At 57.5% G+C, this 26,453-nt stretch overlaps 1 protein-coding gene across 7 annotated transcripts; it reads left to right on the forward strand.

Moving 5' to 3' along the window:
• On the forward strand, positions 1 to 26,284 carry LOC309649820 (protein AF-17). 7 transcript variants are annotated; one of them, XM_082440256.1, is made up of 22 exons: positions 4 to 498; positions 1,721 to 1,800; positions 2,288 to 2,342; positions 2,593 to 2,702; positions 3,693 to 3,796; positions 4,043 to 4,136; positions 6,348 to 6,503; positions 7,157 to 7,255; positions 9,890 to 10,028; positions 10,651 to 11,265; positions 11,723 to 11,904; positions 12,138 to 12,246; positions 13,463 to 13,529; positions 13,735 to 13,874; positions 14,362 to 14,559; positions 14,664 to 14,752; positions 15,884 to 16,233; positions 16,665 to 16,755; positions 17,782 to 18,138; positions 23,688 to 23,723; positions 24,293 to 24,412; positions 25,929 to 26,284. In XM_082440256.1, the coding sequence occupies exons 1-22, from the start codon at positions 390 to 392 to the stop codon at positions 26,106 to 26,108; spliced, it is 3,480 nt and encodes a 1,159-aa protein (XP_082296382.1). In that variant the 5' UTR covers positions 4 to 389; the 3' UTR covers positions 26,109 to 26,284. The 7 variants fall into 7 exon arrangements, with proteins under 7 accessions (XP_082296383.1, XP_082296385.1, XP_082296384.1 ...); XM_082440254.1 differs by having other exon boundaries at positions 5 to 498; positions 9,890 to 10,109; XM_082440255.1 differs by having other exon boundaries at positions 5 to 498; positions 6,351 to 6,503; positions 9,890 to 10,109.
• Positions 26,285 to 26,453: the final 169 nt, after the last annotated feature.

A 26,453-nucleotide genomic window follows, 5' to 3' on the forward strand; every position in this document is an offset into this window, starting at 1 on the left:
GGCGCGGGGCGGGCGGGCGCCCGCGATGTGCCACTCGGCACCTCCCCCGCCGGGCCCGGGCTGCGCGGCGGCCGGGCGGCCCTGGTAGCTGGGCGTGCGGCGCGGAGGGGGCGAGCCCGGCGCGCGGGTCTCATTGTTGGGGGGGGGCCCGTCGGGGCATGAGGGCGAGAGCACGGCGGGGGGGGCGGCCAGACAGAGCGAGCGAGGAGGAGGAGGAGGAGGACGCCGAGGAGGAAGAAGGAGGAGGCAAAGAAAAGAAGCGGCGGCGGCGGAGGAGGAGGAGGAGGGAGCGAGGAGGCGCGCGGCCCCCCGCTCCCTCCCTCCCCCCCTGACCCCCGACCCCCGCCGGCCGGCCCCCCGCCCCAGCCCCGGAGGGAGCTCATGGGAGTATGAAGGAGATGGTAGGAGGCTGCTGCGTATGTTCGGACGAGAGGGGCTGGGCCGAGAATCCGCTGGTCTACTGTGATGGGCACGCGTGTAGCGTGGCTGTCCACCAAGGTACGGGGGTGGCCCGCGGGGGGGCGGAGGGACCCAGGGGGCGGCGTGGGCAGGGAGCCCCCGGCCGCGCCCTCTGGAGACCTCCCGGGGCTCGGGCGCCCCTCCCCCACCCCACCTGAAGAGAAGGGAGGAGTCGGGGGGCTGCCCCCGCCGGGTCCTGGAGGACCGGGTCAGGCATTGTTTTCTTGCCTATTGTTCCAGTCCCGCGCCCCCCACCCCAAGTTGAGGGAGTTTGGGGACAGTCTAGGGGCCAATGAGTGCACTCTCCGCGCCCCACACCGCCAGTGTCGGGGCTGCTTGGAGAATGTTTACCTGCGAGGTGTCCCCTCCCGCCCGGTTATTTTGGTCCCGGCTCTCGGAGGGAGAGGTCAAGGGGGGGGGGTCATCCTCCCCTCCTGCTTCCGGATACTGGGAGGAGCGGAATTGGGAAGGGAGGAGAACGGTCCCAGGGGAGAGGGGACTCCTAAAATCCTCCGGGGAAGAGTTGCGGATAGGAGAGAGGTTGCGCAGGGGGCCGGGAATCGAGAAGAGGGAGGTTTGGAGTTTCCCCCAGCAGCACATGGTTCGGGAGTTAACTCCTTGAGGAATCTTGCCGAGGGCGCAGACTGGCATCTCCCGCCTGTCTGGCACAGCCAGCTGCCCCCCCCCCCACGCCCTTCCTGGGACAGCCCTTAATCCTGTCGCTGTCGGGTCTTCCCGCCACTCTCCTATTGGTTACCTGCACTGCACCTGCCCTCGGCCTTGACTTTTGAGCTGTACCTATTATAGTTAGTGGCAGAAGATGAGCTCCCTAGACCCCCGACTCCCCCGCCTCTTCCATTACTGGCCCTTTAAGAAATGCCCCCCCCCCAATAACAACAAAACGCGTTTGTCTATCGTAAATGTTGTTCCTCTGATTTTCTCTTCCTGATGATGAGGACTGGTCCTGGCAGGAGCTGGGAAACAGAAAGCTGGGTACAGAAAGGGCATGAGGGGAGGATCTTCTAGAAGTTTAAGGTCAAGGACTCAGACGTCCCACCTCCGCTTGGAGGACTTGGTTATGTGGTTGAAAGCTGGCTGCGTGCTGTTGGGCATTCCTTGTGGTCCTGCTGTCTAGTGAGTGCCCCCCAGGCTGGGAACAGCCCCCTGGCCTAGTTCTTTAGAGTCACCCCCTTCCCCCAGTTATTCTGGGAACAGCCACTGGTGACAGATTTGCTTGGTGATTCTCCTCCCTCATCCCCAGCTTGCTATGGCATCGTCCAGGTGCCAACAGGACCCTGGTTCTGCAGGAAATGTGAATCTCAGGAGCGAGCAGCCAGGGTGGTGAGTTTGAGACTCCTCTCTCCCCTCCTATACACCTGAGGATCCCCCCCCTCCCCACCGAGCTATGGGACTCTGAGGCTGAGGCTGGGGTGGGACTGTCACACAGGATTTCCTGTTTCCTGCACACCTGTCACCAACCCCATCTCTCCCTCAGCTTATCCCTCACTCTGCGTCACCTCAGGCGCCGGGCCTTTTATTTTTGTTTGCTTGTTTGTTTGAGCCTTTTATTATGGAAGGTTTCCAACCTGTACAAAAGTAGAGGGAATGCTATAATGAGCCTCATGTTGATGTGGCTCACCCGTCTTCAACAATTATCACTCGTGGTCAGTCCTGTTTTCTCTGTACCCCCACCAGTTCCTCCTTAGACATCTTATCATTACATCCTGGGGCCCTCTGAATGTGTTCAGGGAGGGCCCAGCTCAGCAGATCCCCCACCCCCTTTGGGAAAGCCCACCCCCCAAACCCCTGTGCCCCCTTTTATTGGCAGAGGTGTGAGCTGTGCCCACACAAAGATGGGGCATTGAAGAGGACTGACAATGGAGGTGAGAGGGGTGCTGAGCCCCAGGGCTCACCTATTGAGGTCAGCAAGGCCCCCTGAGCAGGGTCTGGGAAGGCAGGAGTGGTCTGTGGGTGGGGGTGGAATGAGGAGGCTGGTTTCCCTTCCCTTCCCTGGCTGGCAGTGGAGTCTGATGGGAAGGCCACGGAGGAGGGGACCATCTGCAGTATGGGGTTGTGAGAGGTGGGGGTCTTGGGCTCGCCATCACAGCTGAGGCCAGCCCCACACTGCCCCAGGCTGGGCCCACGTGGTGTGTGCCCTCTACATCCCTGAGGTGCAGTTTGCCAACGTGCTCACCATGGAGCCCATCGTGCTGCAGTACGTGCCTCATGATCGCTTCAACAAGGTCAGCGGCCCCTACCGTGCCCCATACCAGTCCCTTCCCTAGCCAACCCTTCTTGGGTCCCTCCAGCCCTTTCCTCATCCAGTGTAATTTGATTCTGTCCAACCTACACTTTCGGGGAACTCAGGAGGTGGGTAGGCACCTTCCACTGATAGATTCAGGCTCGTGCTCTGGAACTCAAGTGAAATAGTAGGCTCCCTTGTACAAGTACCGCCTGAAGGTAGACCTTAGCGAGCAGTTCACTTATTCATTCACTGAGCACATTTTACCGAGTGCCTACTATGTGCCAAAACTGGGGCAAGATGCTAGACACACAGTGTTTAGATTGATCAAGACAGGTGTGCTCCCTGCCCCACGGAACTCACACTTCTGTGTGGGAAGACTATAGGTATCAATAAACAGGCAAATAAAGTAAATGCAACTTGTGTTAAGTGCTGTAAAGAAAACAAACAAGGTACTGAAATAAAGGATACCCTGCGGGAGGCGGGGGCGGGCCTTACTTTAGATAAAGTAGTCAAGGAAAGAGACATTTTGGTTGAGACCTGGGGGATGAGAAGGAGCCATCCTTGATGAGGGGGGAGAGTTCCAGGTACCAGGCAGAAGGAATAGCATGTGCAAAGGCCCAGAGGTGGGGTTGAGCTCACCGGTGAGGAAGGCAGACACAGTCCCTGGCCTTATAGGGCTCACCATCCAAGGACTGCACTGTCCAGTATAGTAGCCACTGGCCACATGTGGTTATGTAAATTAATTAAAATTAAATAGAACTTAAAATTCAGTTCCTCAGTCACACTAGCCACATTTCCAGTGCTCAGTAGCCTGTGTGCTTTGTGACTGCTGTATCGGACAGTGCAGTACAGAACAGTTCCATCATCACCGAAAGTGCTGTTGGACAGCCCTGACCTAGGATCATGTGGAGAGGATGGAATTGAGGGGGGAGACCAAAGGATCCCTCAGGGGGAAGGGAGGAGGGCACGATTGTACTGTATCCTGCAGACATGTTACATCTGTGAGGAGCAGGGCCGGGAGAGCAAGGCAGCCTCAGGAGCTTGCATGACCTGTAACCGCCACGGATGTCGACAAGCTTTCCATGTCACCTGGTGAGAGCCCCGCCTGCCCTGCACCCACCCCGCAGGGCTCTCTAGCCAGCTGTACCAACCCGCTCCGAGGTTTGCCATGGATGGCTGCCAAATAGGTTCATCCTAGCTGCTGTCTCTTTGGAGATGATGGCAGTGCTTTCCTTGGGTGATCTTGGCTTCACCCCAGCAGGGATCTAGGAGGGTGCAAGGGAGGTGGCTGATCTGGTTTGTGGCCACACCCTTCTCAGGCTGACCTCTCTTGCTTAGTGCCCAAATGGCAGGCCTGCTGTGTGAGGAGGAAGTGCTGGAGGTCGACAACGTCAAGTACTGTGGCTATTGCAAATACCACTTCAGCAAAATGGTGAGTTTCATCTGGGCATGAGTGGGTCAGTCAGCCGTGGTTTAGAGGGTATGGGCTCCAGGCCAGGCCAGTGCCCGGTGCTGGGAGGACAGACGTGGAAGGCACTATGTCCCTGCCCTTGAGGAGCTCACCACTGGATGAGGAATAATTGAAGCACGGCTGAGGGGTATGAATCAGAGCTCAACCAGGCAGTCCATCCAGAGGACGGAGCTCAGGCCCTGCCTGTCAGAGGCTGGGAGGCTTCAAGGAAGAGGCAGCATTTAAGCTGAGCCAACATTTGTGGGGCTTGCTGTGTCCCAGCCTCTGTACTAATCTCTTTACGTGTGATTTTTTGTGTGATCTTCCCCCAAACCCTAAGAACTAGGTGTACTGCATTTCCCCGTTTTTATGGATGAGTAAGCTAAGACCCACTAAGATTATGTTATTTACCTCACAGCTGGTGTGTGGGATTCAGAACAGACAGTCTGAAGCTTCTCAGGAGCCTGCTAAGCAAAGACAGAGAGAAAGGAATCCCAGGCAGAGGGACTGGCATGGATAAAGTCCCGAGATGAGAAAGAGCATTCATAAGCAGCAGAACAGGGTGTGTGGTAGGGACAAGGCAGGAGATGAGGCGAAAAAGCTCAAGCAGGGCCAGAGCTGGACTTGCTTCTGCCCCAGGTTTACGGGCCCAAGGAGAGGTGGGAGAAGGGGTGCTAATCCATGTTTGTGGAGAGACGTGCGTTTCCAGAAGCTGTGGGGTGTCCTGGAGAGGTATGCTGTGGCCTGACTGGGAAGGCAGCTTGGACCTTACCCCCAGGCCACAGGCTTGTAACGCTGCTTGAAAGCAAGAGGGTAACATGATCAGATTTGTGTTTCAGGAAGATTACCCTGGCAGCCACTGTGAAGCCAGATCTGAAGGGCCAGGGCGGCGGCTGGGAGACAGCTGTGAGAAGGGGGGCATGGAGGGATGAAGCTGGATTCTAGAACCATTTCTAGATAGACTTGCCTACATGTCGGGGTAGCTGAGAAGGAGGAGTTGAGGGTGGCACATAGGATCCAGGTTCTCAGTGCTGGGTGGATGGGGCTTGAGCACCTGAGGGTGCTGTGAACAGGTGGTGCAGTAGGCTTCTATAGGGCTAGCATATGTCCTGGTCTGCCCCGGAGAGTCCCAGTTTGTGCCTTTTGCCCTGGTATAATTATTAATAGCTCCTCCTTTCATTTTCAGAAGTGTCCTACTTTGGATCATAAGTCATAGGGTCATCTAGGTGCAGGGTTTGATATCAACAAGGTAGGGAGCTCGGTTTGGTTCATAGGAGGTGCCAAGTGGGGATGTTCAGATTTGGTGGCTGTGAGGCCCCCGGGCAGGGTGGTAGTGGCAGCCCCAGGTGTATAAGGCTGGGGCTGGAATCCCCGGGTGCCCATCAGGTAGGGGGCTCAGGTGTGAAGAGAACCATGAGGTGGGGGAGTTTAGAGCTCAGCAGAGTAGAAGCAGTGCCCACCGCTGGGGAGGGATGGGGTCAGACGAGGCCTGAAATTAGTCCTTGGATTTGACAGTTGGAGGTAGTGGGTGACCTTAGAGGGAACAGCTATAAGTCTAGGACAGGTGAAGCCATCAGCCCAGGCAGTGGGGAGTCCAAGGCCCTGGCTGGGAGGAATGGCAGCACAAGGGTTGTTTCGGTTTTTCTTATGGACGTTTACTCCCCACCGCTTCTTAAGGGCAGCAGGTCCTTTGGGACAAAAGGAACCACTGTGTTTGGTGGAGGGCCAGGAACAAAGGAGAAGGGGTGATGGCTGGAGCAAAGTGTCTGGAGGAGAGGATGGGGTATGGAGTACAGGGGAGCAGGGGCTCCCATGAGGGCTGTCCCGCATGTCCTCCACCCCAGGGAAGGAGGTGGTGGTGGGCCGTGGCCCAGGGCCTGAGAGGGGCCAAGAGGGCACCATGAAAAGAGGTGGGCGGAGAGTGAGAGGCCTACCTCCATCCGTGCCTTGCTGGGCCGAGACGCCCCACCTCTTCTGGGCCTCAGTTGCTGCTGAATCTTGTGCACTGGACAAGCCAGTGGGGAAACTAGGATTCCAGTCTAGGGAACGCACTTCCGTTGAGCAGAGTATCATTAAGGACACAGGGTCCTCTTAGTGACAGGCAGGGCGGGGGCGGGGGTCCCTGATCTTCAGGAACCTTTCCCTAGGCTAGTGAGAGGAGGGCGTGGCAGTTCCTCTCGGTTCTCTCCCCAGAAGACATCCCGGCACACGAGCGGGGCAGGCAGCGGAGGAGGGGGAGGCACAGGGGGAGGCGGTAGCGGCTTCATCGCTGGCCGGAGGAGCAGGTCGGCCTCGCCATCCACGCAGCAGGAGAAGCACCCTTCCCACCACGAGAGGGGCCAGAAGAAGGTAAAAGTCTTCTCCCTCTAACCCTCCTGCCCACTCACAAACAACTGTTTCTTTCAAGAAGCCACCACAGGTATCCGGAAGGCCATAGGGCCTACCCCCTTCCTTCCTCTGAGGCCACTGAGGGCAGAGAGGGGACTGAGGAAGTGACATGTGAGGGTCACGGAGGGTGAGGTGAAGGCTTGGCTTCCCTGGGGCTCTTTGTAGCTGTGTGGTCCCTCCGTGTCCTCCCCAGGACACGACAGTGTCCCCAACATCTGCACACACGCCACAGTCTAGCCATGTGTCGGTCCAGTTTGTAAGTGCACACGCCTGCGTCCCCGCCACACGTCACAGCGTGCCCGGCTCCCGTCCCTCCGCGCAGCTCCGTGTCCCGGGTGTGTGCTCACGTGAGTGGTGCTCTGTGTCACTGGCATGATAATGGGACAGGCTATTTTTAGCAGGCAGTGAGGGGGAGGGGGAAGGGCTGTCGGCTCTCAGAGGAACCTGCCTGGGCCACTCCTGTCCCGCCAAAGTCCCCCAGTCCCTCCAGAGGGGGAGATGGTGCCCACAAAGCCTCGTCCTTGAAAGGACCCCACTCCCCACATGCATGTGCTGTGTTTATCCTGACCCAGACTGTTCCGCAACATCAGTTCCGGTCCCTTCTTCCTCCCCAGAGTCGAAAGGACAAAGAACGCCTTAAACAGAAGCACAAGAAGCGGCCTGAGTCACCCCCCAGCATCCTCACCCCACCTGTGGTCCCCACTGCTGACAAGGTACTGCTGCCTACACCCAGGAGGGATGGCCACAGCAGCGGGAGGGAGGCACGGGGTGAGGGGTCGGGGTGAGTACCCCGGGAACCTCCGCAGCTTCAGGTTAATATGCCTCTGCTCCCCACCCCCTGCTCCGCCCCCTCTACTCCTGTTCTAGCCCAGCAGGGGCCTCTGCTCCCCACCCCCTGCTCCGCCCCCTCTACTCCTGTTCTAGCCCAGCAGGGGCCTCTGCTCCCCACCCCCTGCTCCGCCCCCTCTACTCCTGTTCTAGCCCAGCAGGGGCCTCTGCTCCTCAGCCCCACCAGTCACTGACCAGCCAGGAGAGTAGGGGTGGGGTGGGGGGCACCACCCTGCCTGCTGGCTGCCAGATGTTCACATCTGCCTCTGTCCAGACAGAGGGCCTCAGCACTGGGCTCCTGTCTGCAGGTACAGTACTCATGGTGTTTCTCTGATTTTCTGGGGCCCATTTCCCCAGAGAGAGGCAGAGAGGACCCCTTCACTTTATCCCTCCTCCACATCAGGAGGCTGCCCAGAGGCTGTTGCCTAACCGAAAGCCCGCTCCATGCGGGCTGGAGGGACTGAAAGTGCGGCCCTTGGTGGCTTGCGGGGCAGGCCTGTGGACCACACCCTGAAACCCCCACTGATCCCACCTTCCCGGTAGGGGCATGGCATGTCAGGCCTGACTCCAGAAACTGGCACCATCTGGATTAGCAACCAGCAGGCCCTACCCGAGGCCAGGGAATGGCTAATCCAAGCCAGAGCAGCCCTCCCTGCCCCTCCTTCCAGCCCATCCTCCCCATGGAAGGAGAACAGGGGCCTGGAGACACTGCCTCCTCCTGTCACCATTATTGCCCCATTCACCTCCACTGGCCTCAGGAGGTTGGCAGAGCTCTGGGCATCTTAGCAGGAGGCTCAGGTATCAGGTTTCCAGGGTGATGTTGCTGTGGCAACTGTCCCAGTAACCCTCTCCCCTCCCTGCTGCCCAGGGCTCACCTGGAAAAGCTTGACGTCTGCGCCCTCTGGTCTTTCCCTGGGGTTTGCAGGCAGGGGGAAAGAGAGGGCCAGAGATCTAGGAGTTACCCCAGTGGCCGGGCATCCCTTTGGATGTGTTGGAGCATTCTGCCCATCCCCCTCCACCCACCCCAGCATTTCAGCCACCCCTCCCCCTGGGCCCTCTCCTCCCTTGCTCTCATAACCACATCTGGCTCCCTTCAGAACTCCAGCTGTTGAAAAGAACAAAGAAAAAGACAAGAGACCAGGGCTCCGCCCAGGAAGGGGCAGCACAGGGTGGCTCTCATTCTCCCATCCATCCTCCCTCTGGCATTTGTTCATTTACTGAATACCTGGTCTCCACCAGGAGGAAAAGCCACCCCTGGTAGTAATACAAAGCCCTAACTCACTCACCACATGCCAGGCTCCCTTCTGGAACAGGGGGATGGAGGGGATGCCTGGGGGATTTGCTCATTTAATCCTCAAAATAATCCAATGAAGTAGGTATTTTATTAACCCCATTTAATAAATGAAGAAACTGAGGCACAGAGAAGTTAAGTAATTTGCTTAAAAGCACACAGCTAGGGAGTGGTGGAGTCAAGATTTGAACCCGGGCAGTTGGGCTTGAAGGCCTGTTCTCTTAACCACCACAGGACACTGTCTCTGCAGTGTATCACTAGCAGCCATGCCATCAGAATCATCATCATTATCGACCCCATACTATGTATCTGGCATTGTGGTCCTCGTAATTCTCCAAATAGGCATAATTAGCCCCATAAGGACACTGAAGCTCGGTGAGGTTGAGAGACCACACAACATAACACGGTGGTAAACGGCAGAACCCACCAGGCTCACAGACCCCAGAGACCCCGCTCTTCCAGCCACTGCTGCCGCCCTCAGACATGGGGGACTGTATCTTGCGGTACAATGTGGCACCCGATGGCTGATGTGGGTGGGTACACGATACCCTGGAAGTAAGAGGACAGAAAGATTTGTTCCACCCCAGGTAGCTATAGGGTGACTTCACGGAAGAGGGGGCTCCCGAGCTGGATTTTGAAGGAGAAGATGTTTCCCAGGAAGAGGAAGGCTAGGCTTTCCGGGCAGAGGGCTGGGCATGGAAGCTCAGGTTGTCTAGGAAGGGCATGGAGTGGCCAGGGAGTGGGCTGTCAGCCAGGTGGCTGCATCTGGGGGTGAGCATGGAGGGAGTGGTGGTGACTGGAGGGCCCAGGAGTGGGGCCAGGGCAGCCCATTCTCTGTGGAGTTCCTCTTCCCTGCGTACACCACTTCCCAGCACAAGTCCAGCCCTCTTAGGCCTAAGTATTTCTTAAATGAGTGACTAAGAAGATACGTGCATCAGTACAGGCTCTGGGACTGTTTTCATCTCTCGCCTGCCCGAGGTGAAGGACAGACAGTTTCTTGGATTCAGAGCTCCCAACTCTTCACACCCAGAAGTTACAGAGCTGCCTCCCCATCTCCCTGGTCTAGGAGCTCCTGCCACTATCCCCTTGCCCGAAAATCCTTCCTGAAGCTGACTCTGGGCTCTCCCAGTAGAGCCCTAGGTCCTGTGTCCTCCTGCTCCACTCCCAAGTCAGGGTGAGCCCAGACCCTGGGAGCTGGCCTCGAGCCTTCCTCTCCTCCTCCCCTCAGGTCTCCTCCTCAGCTCCCTCCTCCTCCCACCACGAGGCCAGCACTCAGGAGACTTCTGAAAGCAGCAGGGACTCAAAGGGGAAAAAGTCTTCCAGCCATGGCCTGAGTCACAAGGGGAAGAAGCTGAGCAGTGGGAAAGGTGTGAGCAGCTTTACCTCCGCCTCCTCCTCTTCTTCCTCCTCCTCTTCCTCCTCCTCTGGGGGCCCCTTCCAGCCTGCAGGTGAGTGTGGGCATCCCGGAGGAGGCTGGGAGCGGGACAGTCTTTGGCCCTGAGCTTTTCTACTAAGGGCCTTTTTATGTTGGTTTGCGTCTCATTTGCTTCCTAAATTGGTTGGGGTGGGGGGAATCTCCACCAAGTGACTCCTCTCCACACCCTCCCCTCAGCCCTCTCCTCTCCAGGTGGAACTCCCCTCTGGTCTCCCTCAGGGCTCACCTCTCCAACCCCCATAACCATGTTCATTATCCCCTGCACTTATGCTGTCAGGTACCATTTTTAAAGCACCACCTCTAATCTCCTGTAATCTCTGTAGTCATGGAGTGAGGTCACTAGGGTGGGAGTTATTCTCCTCCTACTTTATCACAGGTGGGAAAGCTGGAGGGCGGGGACACTAGTCCCAGGACACAGAGACAGTGGCAGAGCTGGGACAGGAAACTCAGCTTCCCCATCCCCTGACCAGAGCTCTCTCTACTAGTGCACACTGGGAGCGGGAGGGAGGCAGGGGATCTGGGGTCCAGCTGTAATTCTGTTTCCCTCTCTGCAGTTTCGTCCCTGCAGAGCTCCCCCGACTTCTCTGCATTCCCCAAGTTGGAGCAGCCAGAGGAGGACAAGTACTCCAAGCCCACAGCACACCCCCCTTCGGCTCCTCCCTCTCCCTCAGCCCCCGAGCCCCCCAAGGCTGACCTCTTTGAGCAGAAGGTGGTCTTCTCTGGCTTTGGGCCCATCATGCGCTTCTCCACCACCACCTCCAGCTCGGGCCGGGCCCGGGCCCCATCCCCGGGGGACTATAAGTCACCCCACGTCTCGGGGTCCGGGGCCTCAGCAGGCACCCACAAGCGGATGCCCACACTGAGCGCTGCCCCCGTGCCCGCTGAGGAGACCCCTGAGACAGGCCTGAAGGAGAAGAAGCACAAAGCCAGCAAGAGGAGCCGACACGGGCCAGGCCGTCCCAAGGGCAGCCGCAACAAGGAGGGCACTGGGGGCCCGGCCCTTCCCTCCCTGCCCGGTGCCCAGCTGGCTGGCTTTACCGCCACTGCTGCCTCACCCTTCTCCGGAGGTTCCCTTGTCAGCTCTGGCCTGGGTGGTCTGGCCTCCCGTACCTTTGGGCCTTCCGGGAGCCTGCCCAGCCTGAGCCTGGAGTCCCCCCTGCTGGGGGCAGGTTAGTGACCCTTGGGGATGGAGGGTATCTCAGGGCCCAGCCAGTCTAGTGAGGGGACAGAGGCACAAACATGCAGTTAGAAGGAAATGTGATAGAAACTGCTCCAAAAGACAAAGGATGCAGATGACAGTCACCTCTGAGACACTCCCCCATACCCATTTTCTGCATGGTTGTAGCGGGAGAGCTTGCCAACAGGACTTAACCAAGTTTGGGTTGGGGAATTAGAAAAACTGGGAATTCTCCAGGCTTTAGCAGGGCAGTGGAATAAGCAGGCATGGCAAGCAGATGTCACCCAAGCAAGAAGTGACATCTTTGCAGCAAGAGGGTGAGACTGGTGTGTGGCCACATCCAGGGGAGTGTTCTCCTTGGGGAGAGGCTGCTCCAGCCACCTGACTAAGGTGGGGTGTGGGGGAGTGGTGACTCTAAGCTTCCCTCTGTGTCTGTCTTGTGCCTGTAGGCATCTACACCAGTAATAAGGACCCCATCTCCCACGGTGGTGGAATGCTGCGGGCTGTCTGCAGCACCCCCCTCTCCTCCAGCCTTCTGGGGCCCCCAGGGACCTCGGCCTTGCCCCGCCTCAGCCGCTCCCCGTTCACCAGCACCCTCCCTTCCTCCTCTGCTTCTATCTCCACCACTCAGGTGAGGCCTTACTCCTGGGCTCCGCCATCCCTGGGCAGGTGGGGGACAGCCTGCTGAGGACCCCAGCTTTCCATGGGAATTTGAGAGATTGGGCTTCATCACCACCAGAACTTCTCCCTCTCTCTGGTCCTCTCTCCTCCCCAGCACACCTGGTCCCCTCCACCCCGGTGCACACAGTTGTGCTCTAGATCCAAGAATAACCACCAGGCTGGACTCTACCTCCTTTCCCTCAGGTGTTTTCTCTGGCTGGCTCCACCTTTAGTCTCCCTTCTACCCACATCTTTGGAACCCCCATGGGTGCCGTTAACCCCCTCCTCACCCAAGCCGAGAGCAGCCACACAGGTATGTGAGTCTCTGACCCCATTCCCCTTTCTTCCCAAAGGCCTGAGGGGCACCTGTCACCTGCTTGTCACCCCAGAAAGGATGGGAGGGCTTTCTGGCTGCCCCCACCCTCTGGCCATTGCCCACCCTGCAAAAAAACATTCCACACACAACAAACCTACACTTTCACATTAAAACCCCCGTGAGGAGGCGGGACAGGACAGGGCAGAATAAATACTGCTCCATCTCACAAAACAAAAAGGCAGAGAGATGAATGACTTGCTCAAGGCAGTTGGGGTAGGGAAAGGCAGAGCAGCAGCTGAAATTCTGGTACCCTGGCTCCAAGCCTAGTTCTCCTACCGCTGTAGCCTAGCTCCCTGCTGGCCTCTTAGTGAGTTCTTGGGATCAGAGTTTACTGAGATCCCACCAGCTGGACAACAGGCTCTCTGGGTATTTAGGAGTTAAGGGGGCGGATCACAAGTGCCCCTCCCTCTCCCTGGAGAGTCAACCCAGCCCCAGAGAGCTGATTGGTGCAGAGGTACCACCTGGCCGGCTGGAGGGCGGGGCTTACCAGTTCAGGTAAGCCTTAAGGGGGCCGAATCTGATTCCAGAATTAAGAACCCTACAGAGTAGGTGACTATTTTTCCAAAACTCAAAGTGTAATTCAGTGGCCCAACAGAGGGTTTTGACGTCTAATTTTTTAGTTTATTAATATAAAAGTCATACAAAACTGATTATAATAGCTACAGTAATTAAGGCCTTGCTGCATGGCAGCTAAACCGTTCAGATTAACACTTCACATTTACTACCTTATTTTAATCCTCGTAACAATCACTTCAGAGAGGTTAGTTTCAAGCCCACGGTCACACAGCAAGTAAGTATCATATCCAAGTTCAACTCAGGACTGTGTAGGCCCCAAGTTTCTATGACTCTGAAGTTGTAAGTTTTCCAGGAAAAAAGTTGGGAGGTAGATCTGAAAGTAGCCAAGCTGCAGGAGCCTTTCTGCCTAGAGAAGGAGGAAGGGAGGAGATCTCATGGCTTTGCCTCCCACGGCGCTGGGTTTCCAAGCCAGGGCTCCCAGCGCCTTAAGAACTAGAACTGGCTATCTGGGGTTGGGAGATCCTGGGGAAAGGGGTCTGCGGTAAGTTCCCAGATCCCGCACCCACTTCCCAGGCGGGGACTGTGAGGCCGACGGCACCTCTTCCTCGCTGATCCCTGCCCCCCTTCTCCTTCCAAGAGCCAGACCTGGAGGACTGCAGCTTCCGATGTCGGGGGACCTCCCCCCAGGAGAGTCTGTCTTCCATGTGAGGGAGAGAGTGCCGGCTTGGGGGAGGGGCTGGGAGCAGGGCGGAGGGACTGTCAAGGAGGAGAGGGCGGAGAGGCGGGCGCGGGGGAGAGGGTGGGATCCAGAGGGGATGACTGAAACCCCTAAGGCGGGAGGAGGAGGGCAGGGAGACTGGAGTGGGGGAGTGAGGTAAGCCTGAGCTCGGTTTTCCCTTCTGACCCCAGGTCCCCCATCAGCAGTCTCCCAGCACTCTTCGACCAGACAGCACCCTGCGGGGGCGGCCAGTTGGACCCAGCGGCCCCCGGAACGACTAACATGGAGCAGCTGCTGGAGAAGCAGGGCGATGGCGAGGCCGGAGTCAACAGTGAGAAGGGGTGACGTCGGGCTGGGTGACCTGTCCTAGGACACCCCCAGACTCGGTCACCTTTCCCTGGTCCCCAAATGTCTTTAAGGTTCCGCCTGCGGCCCCGCCCCTGCCTTAACTCTGACCAACCGAGGGCCTTGCCTTTAACCCTCGCTGGGTCCTGCTCCTGGGCCCGCCCCCTTTTCGCAGGGCTTTTGGCCCTCGGGACCTCCTGGCCCTTATTTTTCTAAGCCCCAACTTCCGCCCGCCCCTTCCCTCCCAAGCACTTGGCCTCCACCCCAAGCCTCAGGCCCCACCCATGGTCCTCACACCTCCGGCTCCCCAGGACTCACCTGAGTCCCTCGCTAGCCGGCGCCTTCTCTGCTAGGTCTCAGTCCGATTTCCTCCGTCAGGCCCCTCCCCTCCAGGCCCTGCCCCCGGTCACCTGGCCCCGCCCCCAGCCTTTCCAGGCCCGCGGGGCTCAGGCTCTCTCGCATTTTGTCTGCAGTCGTGGAGATGCTGAAGGCGCTGCATGCACTGCAGAAGGAAAACCAGAGGCTTCAGGAGCAGATCCTGAGCCTTACGGCCAAGAAAGAGCGACTGCAGATTCTCAACGTGCAACTCTCTGTGCCCTTCGCCGCCCTGCCTGCCGCCCTGCCTGCCACCAACGGCCCTGTCCCTGGGCCCTATGGCCTGCCTCCCCAAGGTAAGGGGAATCCCACCCAGCCCGGGGATGGGGGCCTCTGCTGTGCGGTCGGAACTGGCCCTGACTCCAGCCCCTCACCTCCTTCCGTGATCCCCCTCCCTCAGCCGGCAGCAGCGATTCCTTGAGCACCAGCAAGAGCCCTCCGGGGAAGAACAGTCTGGGCCTGGACAACTCGCTGTCCACGTCTTCCGAGGTGGGCGCCACGGGGAGGGGCACCAGGGAAGGGCAGGAGTGGGGAGGTGCAAGGGCCTTCTAGTTGCATCTCTACCTTGCGGCTATTGGAGGCTGGACAATGGAGTGATTGGCTGAGTAATTGGTTGACTGACCCATTCATTCCTTCATTAAATAAGTAATAATTATGAGGTGCCTACTTAGCTCCGGGCATTGGCTAAGCAATGAGTGAGCAAATCGGACAGCCTTGCTCCTGGAGACAGGCTCAATCCAAGAAAATCAATAATTACAAATCAGGAAAAGTGCTAAGATGGAAATAATTTGAGGGCTATGAGAAAGAATGGAGGGTGGACTTCTTCTCTGAATATAAGGTGGTTAGGGAAGGCCTCTTTGAGAAGCGTTTGTGAAGAGTTTATTATAGTTTGTTGTAGCTACACACAAAATAATCCCCGTGTAATTGCTGGCGGTTGGGGGAGCAGTTGCTATTGTTATATTGTGGTTGTTCTGGAAATCAAACAAAGTGGGTTCTTGTTCTCCCTGCTACTTTCTAAATGTGTGACTTGGGCAACAATAATCGTAATAGTAACTGACATTACTTGCGTACTTGCCCTTTGTCATGTCCTGTGCTGAGACTTTTAAAGGGTTTGTGTGTTTCGTTTTCACAATAATTGTATGGAATAGGTTCTCCTCTTACCCCCATGTTATGAGTGAGGAAACTAAAACAGAGAAGCCACTCAAGCCATTAAATTGTGGACATGGGATTTGAGCCTGAATCTTTCACTCCAGCTGCCTGCAGAGTTGTTTAGCCTGTCGCCTAAGAACCAGTGGTTTCACCCATAAAAAGGCAGTAACGAGTTAGTACAGGTCAGGCACTGAACCCTGGGTCTGGTTCACCAGGTGGTCACTACCGTCATCACTGTTCAGTGTTAAACAAGCATCATGAGGGGTGCTGGGCCCCCAGGAAGTGACTTGTGAAGACTGTTTGGATTCTTAGCCTTAATCCCGGGCCTTGCTTCTTCCTGGGTGGCTCTGCCTGGGGGAAGGGGGGTGTGGCTGTGCTCTGTGAGAATGCTGATGGGTGCCGGGCCGGGGGCCAGAAAGGTCATGCTGGCCCCCTGCCCCTCTGACCCCTCCCTTCCCCCTCCCTCCCCAGGACCCACACTCAGGCTGCCCAAGCCGCAGCAGCTCGTCGCTGTCCTTCCACAGCACGCCCCCACCGCTGCCCCTGCTCCAGCAGAGCCCTGCTACTCTGCCCCTGGCCCTGCCTGGGGGCCCTGCCCCGCTCCCGCCCCAGCCACAGAATGGGCTAGGCCGGGCACCCGGGGCAGCGGGGCTGGGGGCTATGCCCATGGCTGAGGGGCTGCTGGGGGGGCTGGCGGGCAGTGGGGCCCTGCCCCTCAATGGGCTCCTGGGGGGGTTGAATGGGGCTGCCGCCCCCAACCCCGCGGGCTTGAGCCAGGCTGGCGGGGCCCCCGCGCTGCAGCTGCCAGGTTGTCTCAACAGGTGAGGGAGAGCTCAGTCTGGGGAAGGGAAGGGGGAGGCTGGCTCTGGGAGGGAATCCCCCCGAACACCCACAGTTCCTCAGAAGGAAAGCTGTCCTCTGATCTTACAGGGTCTAGAATCTAGTCACCCCAGGTTCTCCTTGGATGTTAGATGTGAGTGCCCTCCGGATGGTAGCTCTCCAGGGACAAAGTTGTCTGTTTATGCCTTGTACCCTAGCTAGCCTAGGTTCTCCTTCTGGGAAAGTTCTTCCCTCTGACGTGCCTCCCTCCCACTGTCCTCTCTGAGCTCAGTCCGTTTAGCTCTAGTCCTCTAACATCGCACATCCCTGCCTCTCCCCACCTGGGTCTGAGGGAGTCTGGGAAGTTAGGGGAGCAGGCGAGGAGGGTTCCGCTGTCCCTTCCCATGGTCTGTGATTTGTCCCCCTGCCTCAGCCTCACCGAGCAGCAGCGACACCTCCTGCAGCAGCAAGAGCAGCAGCTCCAGCAGCTCCAGCAGCTCCTGGCGTCCCCACAGCTGACCCCGGTAATGCCCCTCCCTGCCTGGGCCGCCTCCCCTCCCCCAGCTCTGCTGGAAGGGCCCTCTCAGAGCGGTCTGGGCCAGTCCAGGGAGGGCAGCCCCAGGCTGGGTGGAGATTGCCCCTAAGGGTCATGTGGGGTCAGAGGGCATAAGGGTTCCTCTCGGGGGGCCCCTGGGCACTGGGGAAGGGATGCTGTAGTGGCCCCAGATCACATCCTAGCGAGAGGATCTGGAGGGTGGTGAGTCCTCAGTTACTGAGCGTTTCCAATTCCAGCCCCAAGGCTCTTCAGTGGGGAACCTCAGGGTCTGCGTAGAGAGGTGGCCGAGCAGGTGACAGACACCGCTTCAACCAGAGCAGTCCCTCCTAGGTCTTTCTTGTGTGTTGAGTTCTGCTAAGAATTCCTTTGGAGGAAAGGAATTCCTCCTATTAAAAAGGAGAGAGTTGAAAAAATAGAAAAATATTCATTTTCATATAAAGAAACATGAGAAAGATACATAAGAAACCAATTCAATTGGTTATCTACAGAGGCCAGATGGCAGCAGGGGTAAAAGCAAGATTTCTGAAGATAAGCCTTAATAAATCACTTTGGGTTTTGGAACACTGAAAATGCTTTGCCTATTCAAAGCAAAAATAAATGACTCTTAAGGGAAAAAACAAATGAAAAAGAGGGGAGTTGAAAACTATTGACCTCATTCAGTGTTTCTCAACTTGGGGTCATACCATCCCTGGGGACATTTGTGGTTGTCATAGCAACTGAGGAATTGATTTAGTGAGGGGGGGGTGGGGCCAGGGATGTTAAACCCCCTGCACTTGGCCGGTAGTGGCCCGGCTGACAAACGCTGTCGGTGTGCAACCACTTTCTTGTCTGGATGGGGAGACTGAGGCCCAGAGGAGGGAGTTAGAGACGGAACCTTGACTGTCTCCCAGGTCTTTTGCCTCATGGTCCTAGTGTGATAGGATGGTGCCCAGGCCAATGAGGGCAAGATGATCCTGGGGACCACTGGCCAGTAAGCAATCTGGCCCCCTTGCAGGAACACCAGACTGTTGTCTACCAGATGATCCAGCAGATCCAGCAGAAGCGGGAGCTGCAGCGGCTGCAGATGGCCGGGGGCTCCCAGTTGCCCATGGCCAGCCTGCTGGCCGGGAGCTCCACCCCGCTGCTGTCCGCGGGCACTCCTGGCCTGCTGCCCACAGCATCTGCCCCACCTCTGCTGCCCGCCGGAGCCCTGGTGGCTCCCTCGCTCGGCAACAACACAAGTCTCATGGCCGCAGCAGCTGCGGCTGCAGCAGTAGCAGCAGCAGGCGGACCTCCAGTCCTCACTGCCCAGACCAACCCCTTCCTCAGCCTGTCGGGGGCGGATGGCAGTGGCAGTGGCCCCAAAGGAGGGGTGAGTAAGGGGTCCGGCTTGGGGGAGGGGCCGGGAGTGGGGCAGAGGGACCGTCCTGTCTCCCTTCTCCTGGATGGGCAGCGAGGGAGCATTAGAAGGTCCATCATCAGATGCATCATCAGAAGGAGGGAGGAAGCGACCCCTAGGGCAGCAGAGTGCCCTGCCCTAGACCCCAGGGCCTCTTCCAGCACATGGGTGCCCTCCTGCAGATCCAAGAAAGATACACTTTGCACATGGGCTAATAGCGAAAGGACCAATTAGAAAACGGCGTTCCTCTGGGGAGACCCATTAGGAAAGGCTGTTTCCTCTCTGATTGGACCATTTAGAAGAAGATGGTGCTCTGGGTGGGCCATCTCAAGAAAGGCGCTCCCGTCTTCTTCTGAGGGCAAAGGGCCAGAGCCCGTGTGCTGCCCTCGGCTGGCACATGCCTGCTTAGCTGGGTTGCCCTATGCAGGGCAACTCCCCCAAACACACACACACACAAGGTGACCCTGGTGTGCCGCCGCCAAAGCCCAGACCCTGACTGCACCCAACATCAGCTTTCTTGACCCAGGAAGCTATTCTCAACTGGGTGTTAGGACCAGACACCTCCCAAAGCCCCAGTCTTCCTTCCTGTTTTTCCAGACTGCTGACAAAGGAGCCTCAGCCAACCAGGAAAAAGGCTAAATCCACCCAGGCTCCTGCTGACCCCCCAAGTGGAGGCGCAGATCCTGGTTTGAGGGGTCCCAGCCTGGAGCGGGCACCTGTACCCAGACACTGGAGAGCCCCGGCCCAGAGCATGTGCTGAGGCCTGGGGAGTGTGGGGTGTTCCTGGTGCCGAGGACTGAGACCGAGAGGGGAGCCCCTTCCATCCGGCCCCCCTCGCCCTCTGCACTGGCCCCTTTGTGAGGGGCTCAGAAGGAGGACAGGCTCCAAGCCCGCCTAGGAGCCCCCACTCTCAGCGAATGTTTTGAGGTTCCCCAGAGAGCAAAGTGGGCCATGGCATAAGTGGGGGGTTGGTTGAACCCGCCACGTAAAATGGATTAGCACTTGAGTGGGATAAGTGGGGGGCTAGGCCCTGGGCCTGCCCCTGTGCGGAAGTCTTTTATGGAAGAAGGGGTGGCCCTACTTGACCTGCAGTTTCTTCCCAACTTGGGCAGATGGCAAGAGGGCTTCCTGGGACTGTTTCTCGCTGGGCCCCTTCCCCTGCCCCCGACAAGGGTCACAAGCTGAGCTTGTAAAAGCCCACAGACTAGGGGGCCGAAGAAGGGGTAGGATGGCATCAAATTTGGCCCAAGCCTCCCTACCTCTGGGGGGTGGGCCCCAGTGATGGGCTGGGGGAAGGCAGGGGGTGGGTGGCCCAGCCCCCTTGATCCCCTGCCCCTTGTTTGCACTATTGGATTTAGGAGTGCCGAGGGTGGGGAGATGGAGCTGCCTGACTCAGAGAGCGTGTATGCGTGTGCGTGTGTCTGTCCGTCTGTCTGTCTGTCTACCCCTGGAGCCCGGGCAGCCGAGGGCAGGGATAGGAGCAGTGCTCTGATGAGGCAGTATCAGAGGGGCGCTCCCAGGTCTTGTTTGCACCCTCTCACCTCACCAACTTTGGTCCCTCTCTGGGGCCCGAATGGTTAACAAAAACCAGAACCGTACTCCAATATTGGAGAGTAACTGGGGGCTGGGGGCTTTGAATCAGGGTAATATCCTGCCTTTCCTCCCCCAGACTCCACATGGTCTCAGTGCCCCCTCAGCGCTCCCCTTGCCCCACTGATACTTGGTCCTGCTTCCCTGGCAAAGGGGAGCCCCAGGGATTGGGGGACGAGGCAAGGGGGGTTAAGTGCCACTTCTTTTAGTGAAACCTTCCTCCCAGGATTAGCCAGCCTGCCTTCCCGCACTCCACCCCCACCCACCAGGGGAGACTTAAGCTTACGCTGACCTACAACTGTCCCTTCACCCACCAGCTATTTCCCCGGGGTGTAGTGGGCAATTCTCACCTTAAAGAGTCCCCACCTGCCCAGAGCCTCTGGTGGCCAAGGTTGAGGGCCGGTGGGACAGCCAGGAGAGGGGCGAGGTTGAAGCCTGTGTCTGTGTCGGGTGCACTGGGGTCGGAGCCAGGAGGAGCGTGGCCAGCTTCCCTGATGACCACGTCTAGTCAGTCTCTTTGCATGTGTGGATTTGTGTGTGTGTGTGTTTCTGTTTGGGTTTTTGTTGTTGTTGGTTTTGTTTTGTTTTTTAAATAAAGAAAAGAAGATGTGTATATTTTTGGCAATGACAGAAACGTAGTGCAGATATATTTTTGCCTGTGCTGCTCAACTGGTTTTTTTCTGATACTGAAAATAATATTAATATTCCTGTTGATAAGACTTTGTAAGATGTTAGGGAGCTGATAATGGAGAGGGTGGGTGGGAATCCTTCAGAGGCAATTTCTTAGGCACTTGCAAGGGCTTGGGGGGGAGGGGGGCGGCAGTTGTGATGACCTCAGAAATACTCACTTTTTATTAACGCTAAATATCAGTTAGAAAGAAATGATAGAATTCAGCATTTTATTCATCTTCATCTATTAAGCTGTCTTAACTCCCTGCCCCCAAACCAGTGAAAAGAAAAATAACCTTCAGAGATTCTTAGAAGAGTTGCTCATTCACACCCACACCCTTGCCCAAGGCCGGCCCACTTACAGCCAAAGTCAGCTTCTGTTCTGGACAGTGAGGGAAGTCAATCCACCCCAAGGCCGCTGTGGCAGAGAGTGAGAGGTCCAAATGACTTAGTGCACTGGAACCAAGACCTCCCCTTCCCTCCAGCACCCGAGAGTCTGGGGTTCTCATCTCCAAGAGTCTCTGTTTTCTGACTTTCCCCAGGCTGGGGTGCAGTGGCAGGCAGGCAGGTTAGATTTGAAGAAGGGACCCAGGCTGGGTATGGATAGGTGCTGTGCCTCAGTTTGGGGCAGGGGGACATGAGAGCGGTGGTGCATTTCCTCTTTCGAGGGAGCTTTATAATAGGAAAGGTCTGGAGCGCTTCAGGACGGAGTGGGGTCCCAGTGCAAGGGGTATGGCTACCGAGACACCCCCCCACACACACACACACCCCTGCTCCCAGCCTCAGTCCCTTTCTCTAGGATGAATTTGGATGGGGAGTAGAAAGGGATGCAGATTTATATATGGCTCTGTCTAGGGGAGGGGAAGGATGTGGTTTGCAGGGCGGAAGTGGAGTTTGAAAATGCAGAGTGGCGCTTTAGTATGTCATCCCCCTCAGCGCAGAGGTGTGATTGCAGTGTGCATGCAGAGCCGCTGTCTCGCCTTGAGGTCACAACTAGTGCGCGAATGTCAGAGCTGGAAGGGACCTGTCTTTAGGTGTCTTTTGAGCCAGCTCCTTGCTTCACAGGTGATAGCTCCAAGCCTAGGAGGGGCAGGTGCTCAGGGGCAGAGCCAGGACCAGCCCTCAGGACCTTGGCCTCCCGGTCCTCGGCTCTCCTGTCCCACTGCACTGCCTCCTTGTGGCTGTCCGTCTGTCCCTGTGTGTGTGACGCGTGGTGTGAGTGCAGGGCTGTGCCGGGCTGGGGGGTATCTGTGAAGCACTGTCTTAGCTCAGAGCTGATGGATCCTCTCCAGAGACAATGACACTTTAAAGGTTGCCTTTTCTTCTCTAAGTTTTTCCGATTTGTTGATGAGTTTTTCCCCTCAGACTCCTAGGTCTATTGCTGCCTCCAGGCGCCCTTCCCTTGAGGCGATGAGAGCACCCCTGCCCACTCCCGTCCTGAGTTCTAGGGAAGTACTCCTGGGAAGGGAGCCGGGGCCTGGGAAAGAGAAGGAGCCAGCTCTGAGAAAGGGTCACCTTCTCCACACGGCCCTTTCCCAAACTGGAAATGCAGACAAGTTTTCAAAGGCACAGGCTCCCCCTGCCAGCTTCCAGCATCTTCCTTGGTGTGTGGTGGGCCAGAGTTAAGGGTAGGCAGCTTGCTTCCAGTTCTCCTTTATCCCAGTTTATTTCCTGGGGAGAGGTGCCTGGAGGGATTAAGGTCACTTCAATTGGGAGTTTGCAGGAAAGTGGGGCATAGTACCCTGGCTCCCTCCGGTCACATCAAACCAGATTAAAAGTGTGTCTGGCTCCCAACCACTTTGACTTGATCTACTGAAAAGTTGGGGACTGAGGGGGTGCCTTCATTGCCCTTTGGTCACGTCCTTCAGCCCAACTTGGGACTTAGGTGGTGGGACTGGAGACCCAAACCCTGGCTCCCCGCCTGTCCCCCCCCCCCCTTTCCGCCCCAGCCTGTCTCAATGTAGCAGACCCTTCCTAGGGGAGCAGGGAGGGGAAGCTACAGTTTGTAAACCCAGGGGCTCCTTTTTCATTCTTTCTAAAGCCTCCTTTATATCCTCAACCCAAAAGGCAATGCCCCTCCCCTGCCACCTCCAAGCCTGGAATTGTGCATAACCCGGATCTTGTATCTTTGTATAACGGATGTTATTTGTACGAAGGGCAGTTCGTAAACAGCACTTGTTCTTTTAATAAAAGAATGTTTTACAAAAAAAAAAAAAAAAACATCCAAAGAGACCCTGCTTTGTCTGGCTTTACTGAAGGGAAAGGGAGGGGGAGTGCCATCCGTGGGAGCCTTGGGAAGGGATCGGGGGTGGGGGGATGGTCAATGAACATTTCTTTAAGCACTTGGAATAGTAGTTCACAGATCAAAATGCACAACATACCCGAAATACCCTGCATATTGAAAACGCAGATACCTGTGCCCCACCCATAAGAATGTAATGTGTAGGCCTGGGCCAGGCGCGAATCCGATAAAAAAACAAGCTCCCTAGGCGACGAGATGTGTCCGCACCGCGCTTCTAGAAGCACTGCCCTAAGGCTCCGCAAGAGAAAACGGTTCCGGTCAGGGTCCCCGCTCGCAAGTGGGGGGCCCGGGAGGCGCAGGCAAGGAAATGAGCGGCGATGCTCCGCGCGGGTCATTCGCAGACACGCGGGAACCAAAGGGGGCGCCGGAGAGCCCTCCACACCCCGGGGCCCCCTAGGCGGCTGCGGGGTCGGCTCCTCGGCCCGACTTCCGGCGGCTGGGGCTGGTCGGCTTGCGCAGGCCCGCGGCCCGCACCGCGCGAACCCCGCAGCGTCTTCCGGGCCGAGGCGGGGCCGGGCCGGCGGGAGGCGGGGAAGCGGGAAGGTGACCGGGGCGCGAGGCGGAGCCGGCGCGGTGGCGGCAGCGGGGCTGGCATGGGCGGCGCGGGGGCGCTCCTGAGGCCGGCGGCCCTGGTGAGCAGCCGCGGCCCCGCCGGCCGGCCCCCCCACTCCCCTCCCGAGCCCGCCCCGCCCGCCTCTCGGCTGAGCGTCCCTCAAGCCCCTACGTCGCCTGGTCCTTTGCAGCCCTCCCTGAGCGCCCGCTGGGTGCCAGCACCTCCCCCAGCAACTCCCGTTCCTCTCTTGGGACCCCTTATTCTTACCCTCGTATTTCTCCCACGCGCTTACTAAGCCCTGTCGTCTCTTCCCTCCCAGATGACTTCCCTCTGGAAGTCTTCCGCTTTCCATTGACTTTATTTTTCTGTTTCCAAACCACCGTCTTGCGATGCCTGCTTGCCTTGCAGAAGCTGAACCAGAGACGGGACATCACCTCCTGGCTGGTAAGTACTACCCCCCAATGCCCCGTTTCCACTTCTCTCTGCCCTAGTCCCCCAGGTCCAGAGACCCCAAAGGTAGAGACCAGAGGAGGGAACCAGAATGGGTCAGCCCTGCGTTGTAGATTTCAGCCTGCGACTGCCTTGTCTATAGCTACCTTCCCGATGGCTCAGGGGAGATAGAGTGACCAGAGGGCACAGGGCAGGGAGCAGGCTTCTGCCCTGAGAACAGCGGTGCCTGATAAACCCAGCCCTAGGTGCAGTTAGTCCCGCCTAGGCTGGCAGGATCCTGGGTCTCCCCTCCCTTGCACCCAGGTGAGAGCCAGGGTTTGAAAGGAAGGCCTGGACCCCGAAACCTATGTGCTTGCATGGCCTTGAAATCTCTTCTCTATCTGGAGCTCAGGGGCCTTATGGTGTCCTGGGGGGGAGTGTCCTTGCAGGGTGGCATCAGATCAGCCTCCTGCAGAGGAAGCCTGTCACCAGCCAAGGCTCTTGGGAAATTGGACAAGGCCACAGGCAAGAAAGTGCTTCCAGGGCGTGAGCTGACCCTCACTCCCTCATCTTCTCTGCCACAGGCCCGATGGTTCCCCCAAACCCCAGCCAAGTCCGTGGTGGCCCTAAAAACACCCATCAGGGTGGAGCTGGTGGCTGGGAAAACCTACAGGTGGTGTGTGTGTGGCCACAGCAAGAAGCAGGTGAGAGACCTGTGTCCCCCTTCCCGTTGATATATGACACCTGTGGTTGGGGACGCTACCTGTTGCCCAGGAACTCCCACCCGAGATGTTCCTCTTTTTCCCACACATACCTGAGGGACAACAAGGGAGACTTGGGGGGAGGGATACTCTCAGGCCAGCGCCACCCACAGCCCTGAGCTCACGTTCTCTGCATCCCCCGCTTCAAGATGCAGCCAGAGAGACAGAAACCCAGTCCTGGGGCCAGTCGGGTGGAGCTGGTGTTCTGTCCTCCTCTCCTGGTGCTCCCTCCTTCTCAGAGGCTCTGGGCTCTGCCCTGAGCAGCTCGCCCGCCTCTCTCTCCCCTCTCTCCTCCCTCCTCCTAGGAAGCATCTGGGTCAAAGGTTCCCAGGCCTCGGACCCCAACATTGGGAAGACTTTGCACAGCCTCTCTGGCCCCGTGTGCCCCTTCCTGGCATCTGCTCCTGAAAACCCTCCCTTTCTCAGTTTCTGTGACTTTCCTGGCTTCTTGCTGTCTTGTCAGCCTGGCTGCCTGCTCCCAACTCCTTCTCTCTTCTGACCCAGGAGCCTTTCATCCAGCAGGAACCTGCTCCATATTCTTAGCCTCCGGGGTCCCTTTCTTTCTAGAGCTGGCTCTGAACTGTGTTCCTCCGAGCGGCATGGTGTGGTGTCAGCAGCCCAGGGCCCCGAGTCCCGCTTTGCCACTGATTTGCTGTGGACTTTGAGCAGGTCCTCACAAGGGTGGCGCTGTGCAGCCCACTGCTGAGGCCTAGCACAGGAGGGCCCTCTGTGCCTCTCTGCCTCTTGCCCTCTGGGACAGGTTGCTGATTTTTATCTGCACGCGTCTCTCATCCACTCTCCTATCCCACCCTGACTCCAAGGCCAAGAGGCCTTGGGTCCAGCTCTGCCACTAACTAACTAGCTAACCACCTCTCTGGGCCTGTTTCCATTACCCAGGAACACCTTCCAGGATGGAAGGGCATAGATGCTCACACCAGGCAGCCAGTTTGCTGTGGGACGTCCCCTTCCCCCCTTCCCAGTTATTTCCTGGAGCCAAACAAAATTGATACCCCAGTCTTAAAGCCCACCCAGAGAAGTTTTTACCCCAAGAATATGGAGAAGGAAATGAATTTCATGAACCAATGGAGACTCAGAGCCATTAAAAAAAAAAAAAAAAAAAACACCTATCAGCGTAAACATTGCTGATACCTAAGGGCCCGTTTCGCCTTGAAAATTCTGTTCTTGTGTCCTGGTCCTCTGGGGACCCCAGAAACTACTCCTGTAGAGACTCTTACTGAACACTTTCTACTGGCAAAGTGCATAACCATTATGTGTTTTATTTTCTTGGGATGACGCTACTCTTTTTACTGTCACATTACAGATGAGAAAGGTGTGGTAGTGAACCCAGGCAGCATCACTTAGGAGTCTGGGCCCTGACCCCTGTGTGCTGCTCCTCCCAGCCCTGCCCCGCCTCGGCAGGTGGGGTTGGGTCTCTAACTTTCTTTCTTTCCCTCACCAGCCCTTCTGTGATGGCTCCCACTTCTTCAAACGCACTGGCTTATCCCCACTCAAGTTCAAGGCCAAGGAGACCCGTGTGGTGGCGCTCTGTACCTGCAAGGCCACCCAGAAGCCCCCATACTGCGATGGCACCCACAGGAGTGAGCGGGTGCAGAAGGCAGAAGTGGGCTCCCCACTCTGAGGGGGCGGCTGCTGACGGGCCCAAGAAGGGATCACCCCAGGGACCCCAGTACCCGTAGCTGGCTTGTGAAGAACTTGCTCCTGTAACCCGAGGTCTCCAATCTGGGGCAGCCGGAACTGGCCCCTGCCCCAATGCCTGCTGGCAAAGATGGCATTAAATAGGCGTGCCGGCCCAGAGCAGCGTTCTTGTGGTCACTGGTGTGAGGGACATGACCGGTCGGTCCCTCTTCAGGATCTTAACATGGGCTGGGGACACCTGACTGGCCACAGGGAGGGGGCAGTTCAGGTTCATTCCATATAGGCAGGCTGAGCCCAGAGACAAGAGGAGGAGGCCAGGGCACCCACC

The sequence above is a fragment of the Balaenoptera physalus genome, assembly GCF_965194825.1.
Source record: "Balaenoptera physalus genome assembly, chromosome: 20".
NCBI lineage: Eukaryota > Metazoa > Chordata > Mammalia > Artiodactyla > Balaenopteridae > Balaenoptera > Balaenoptera physalus.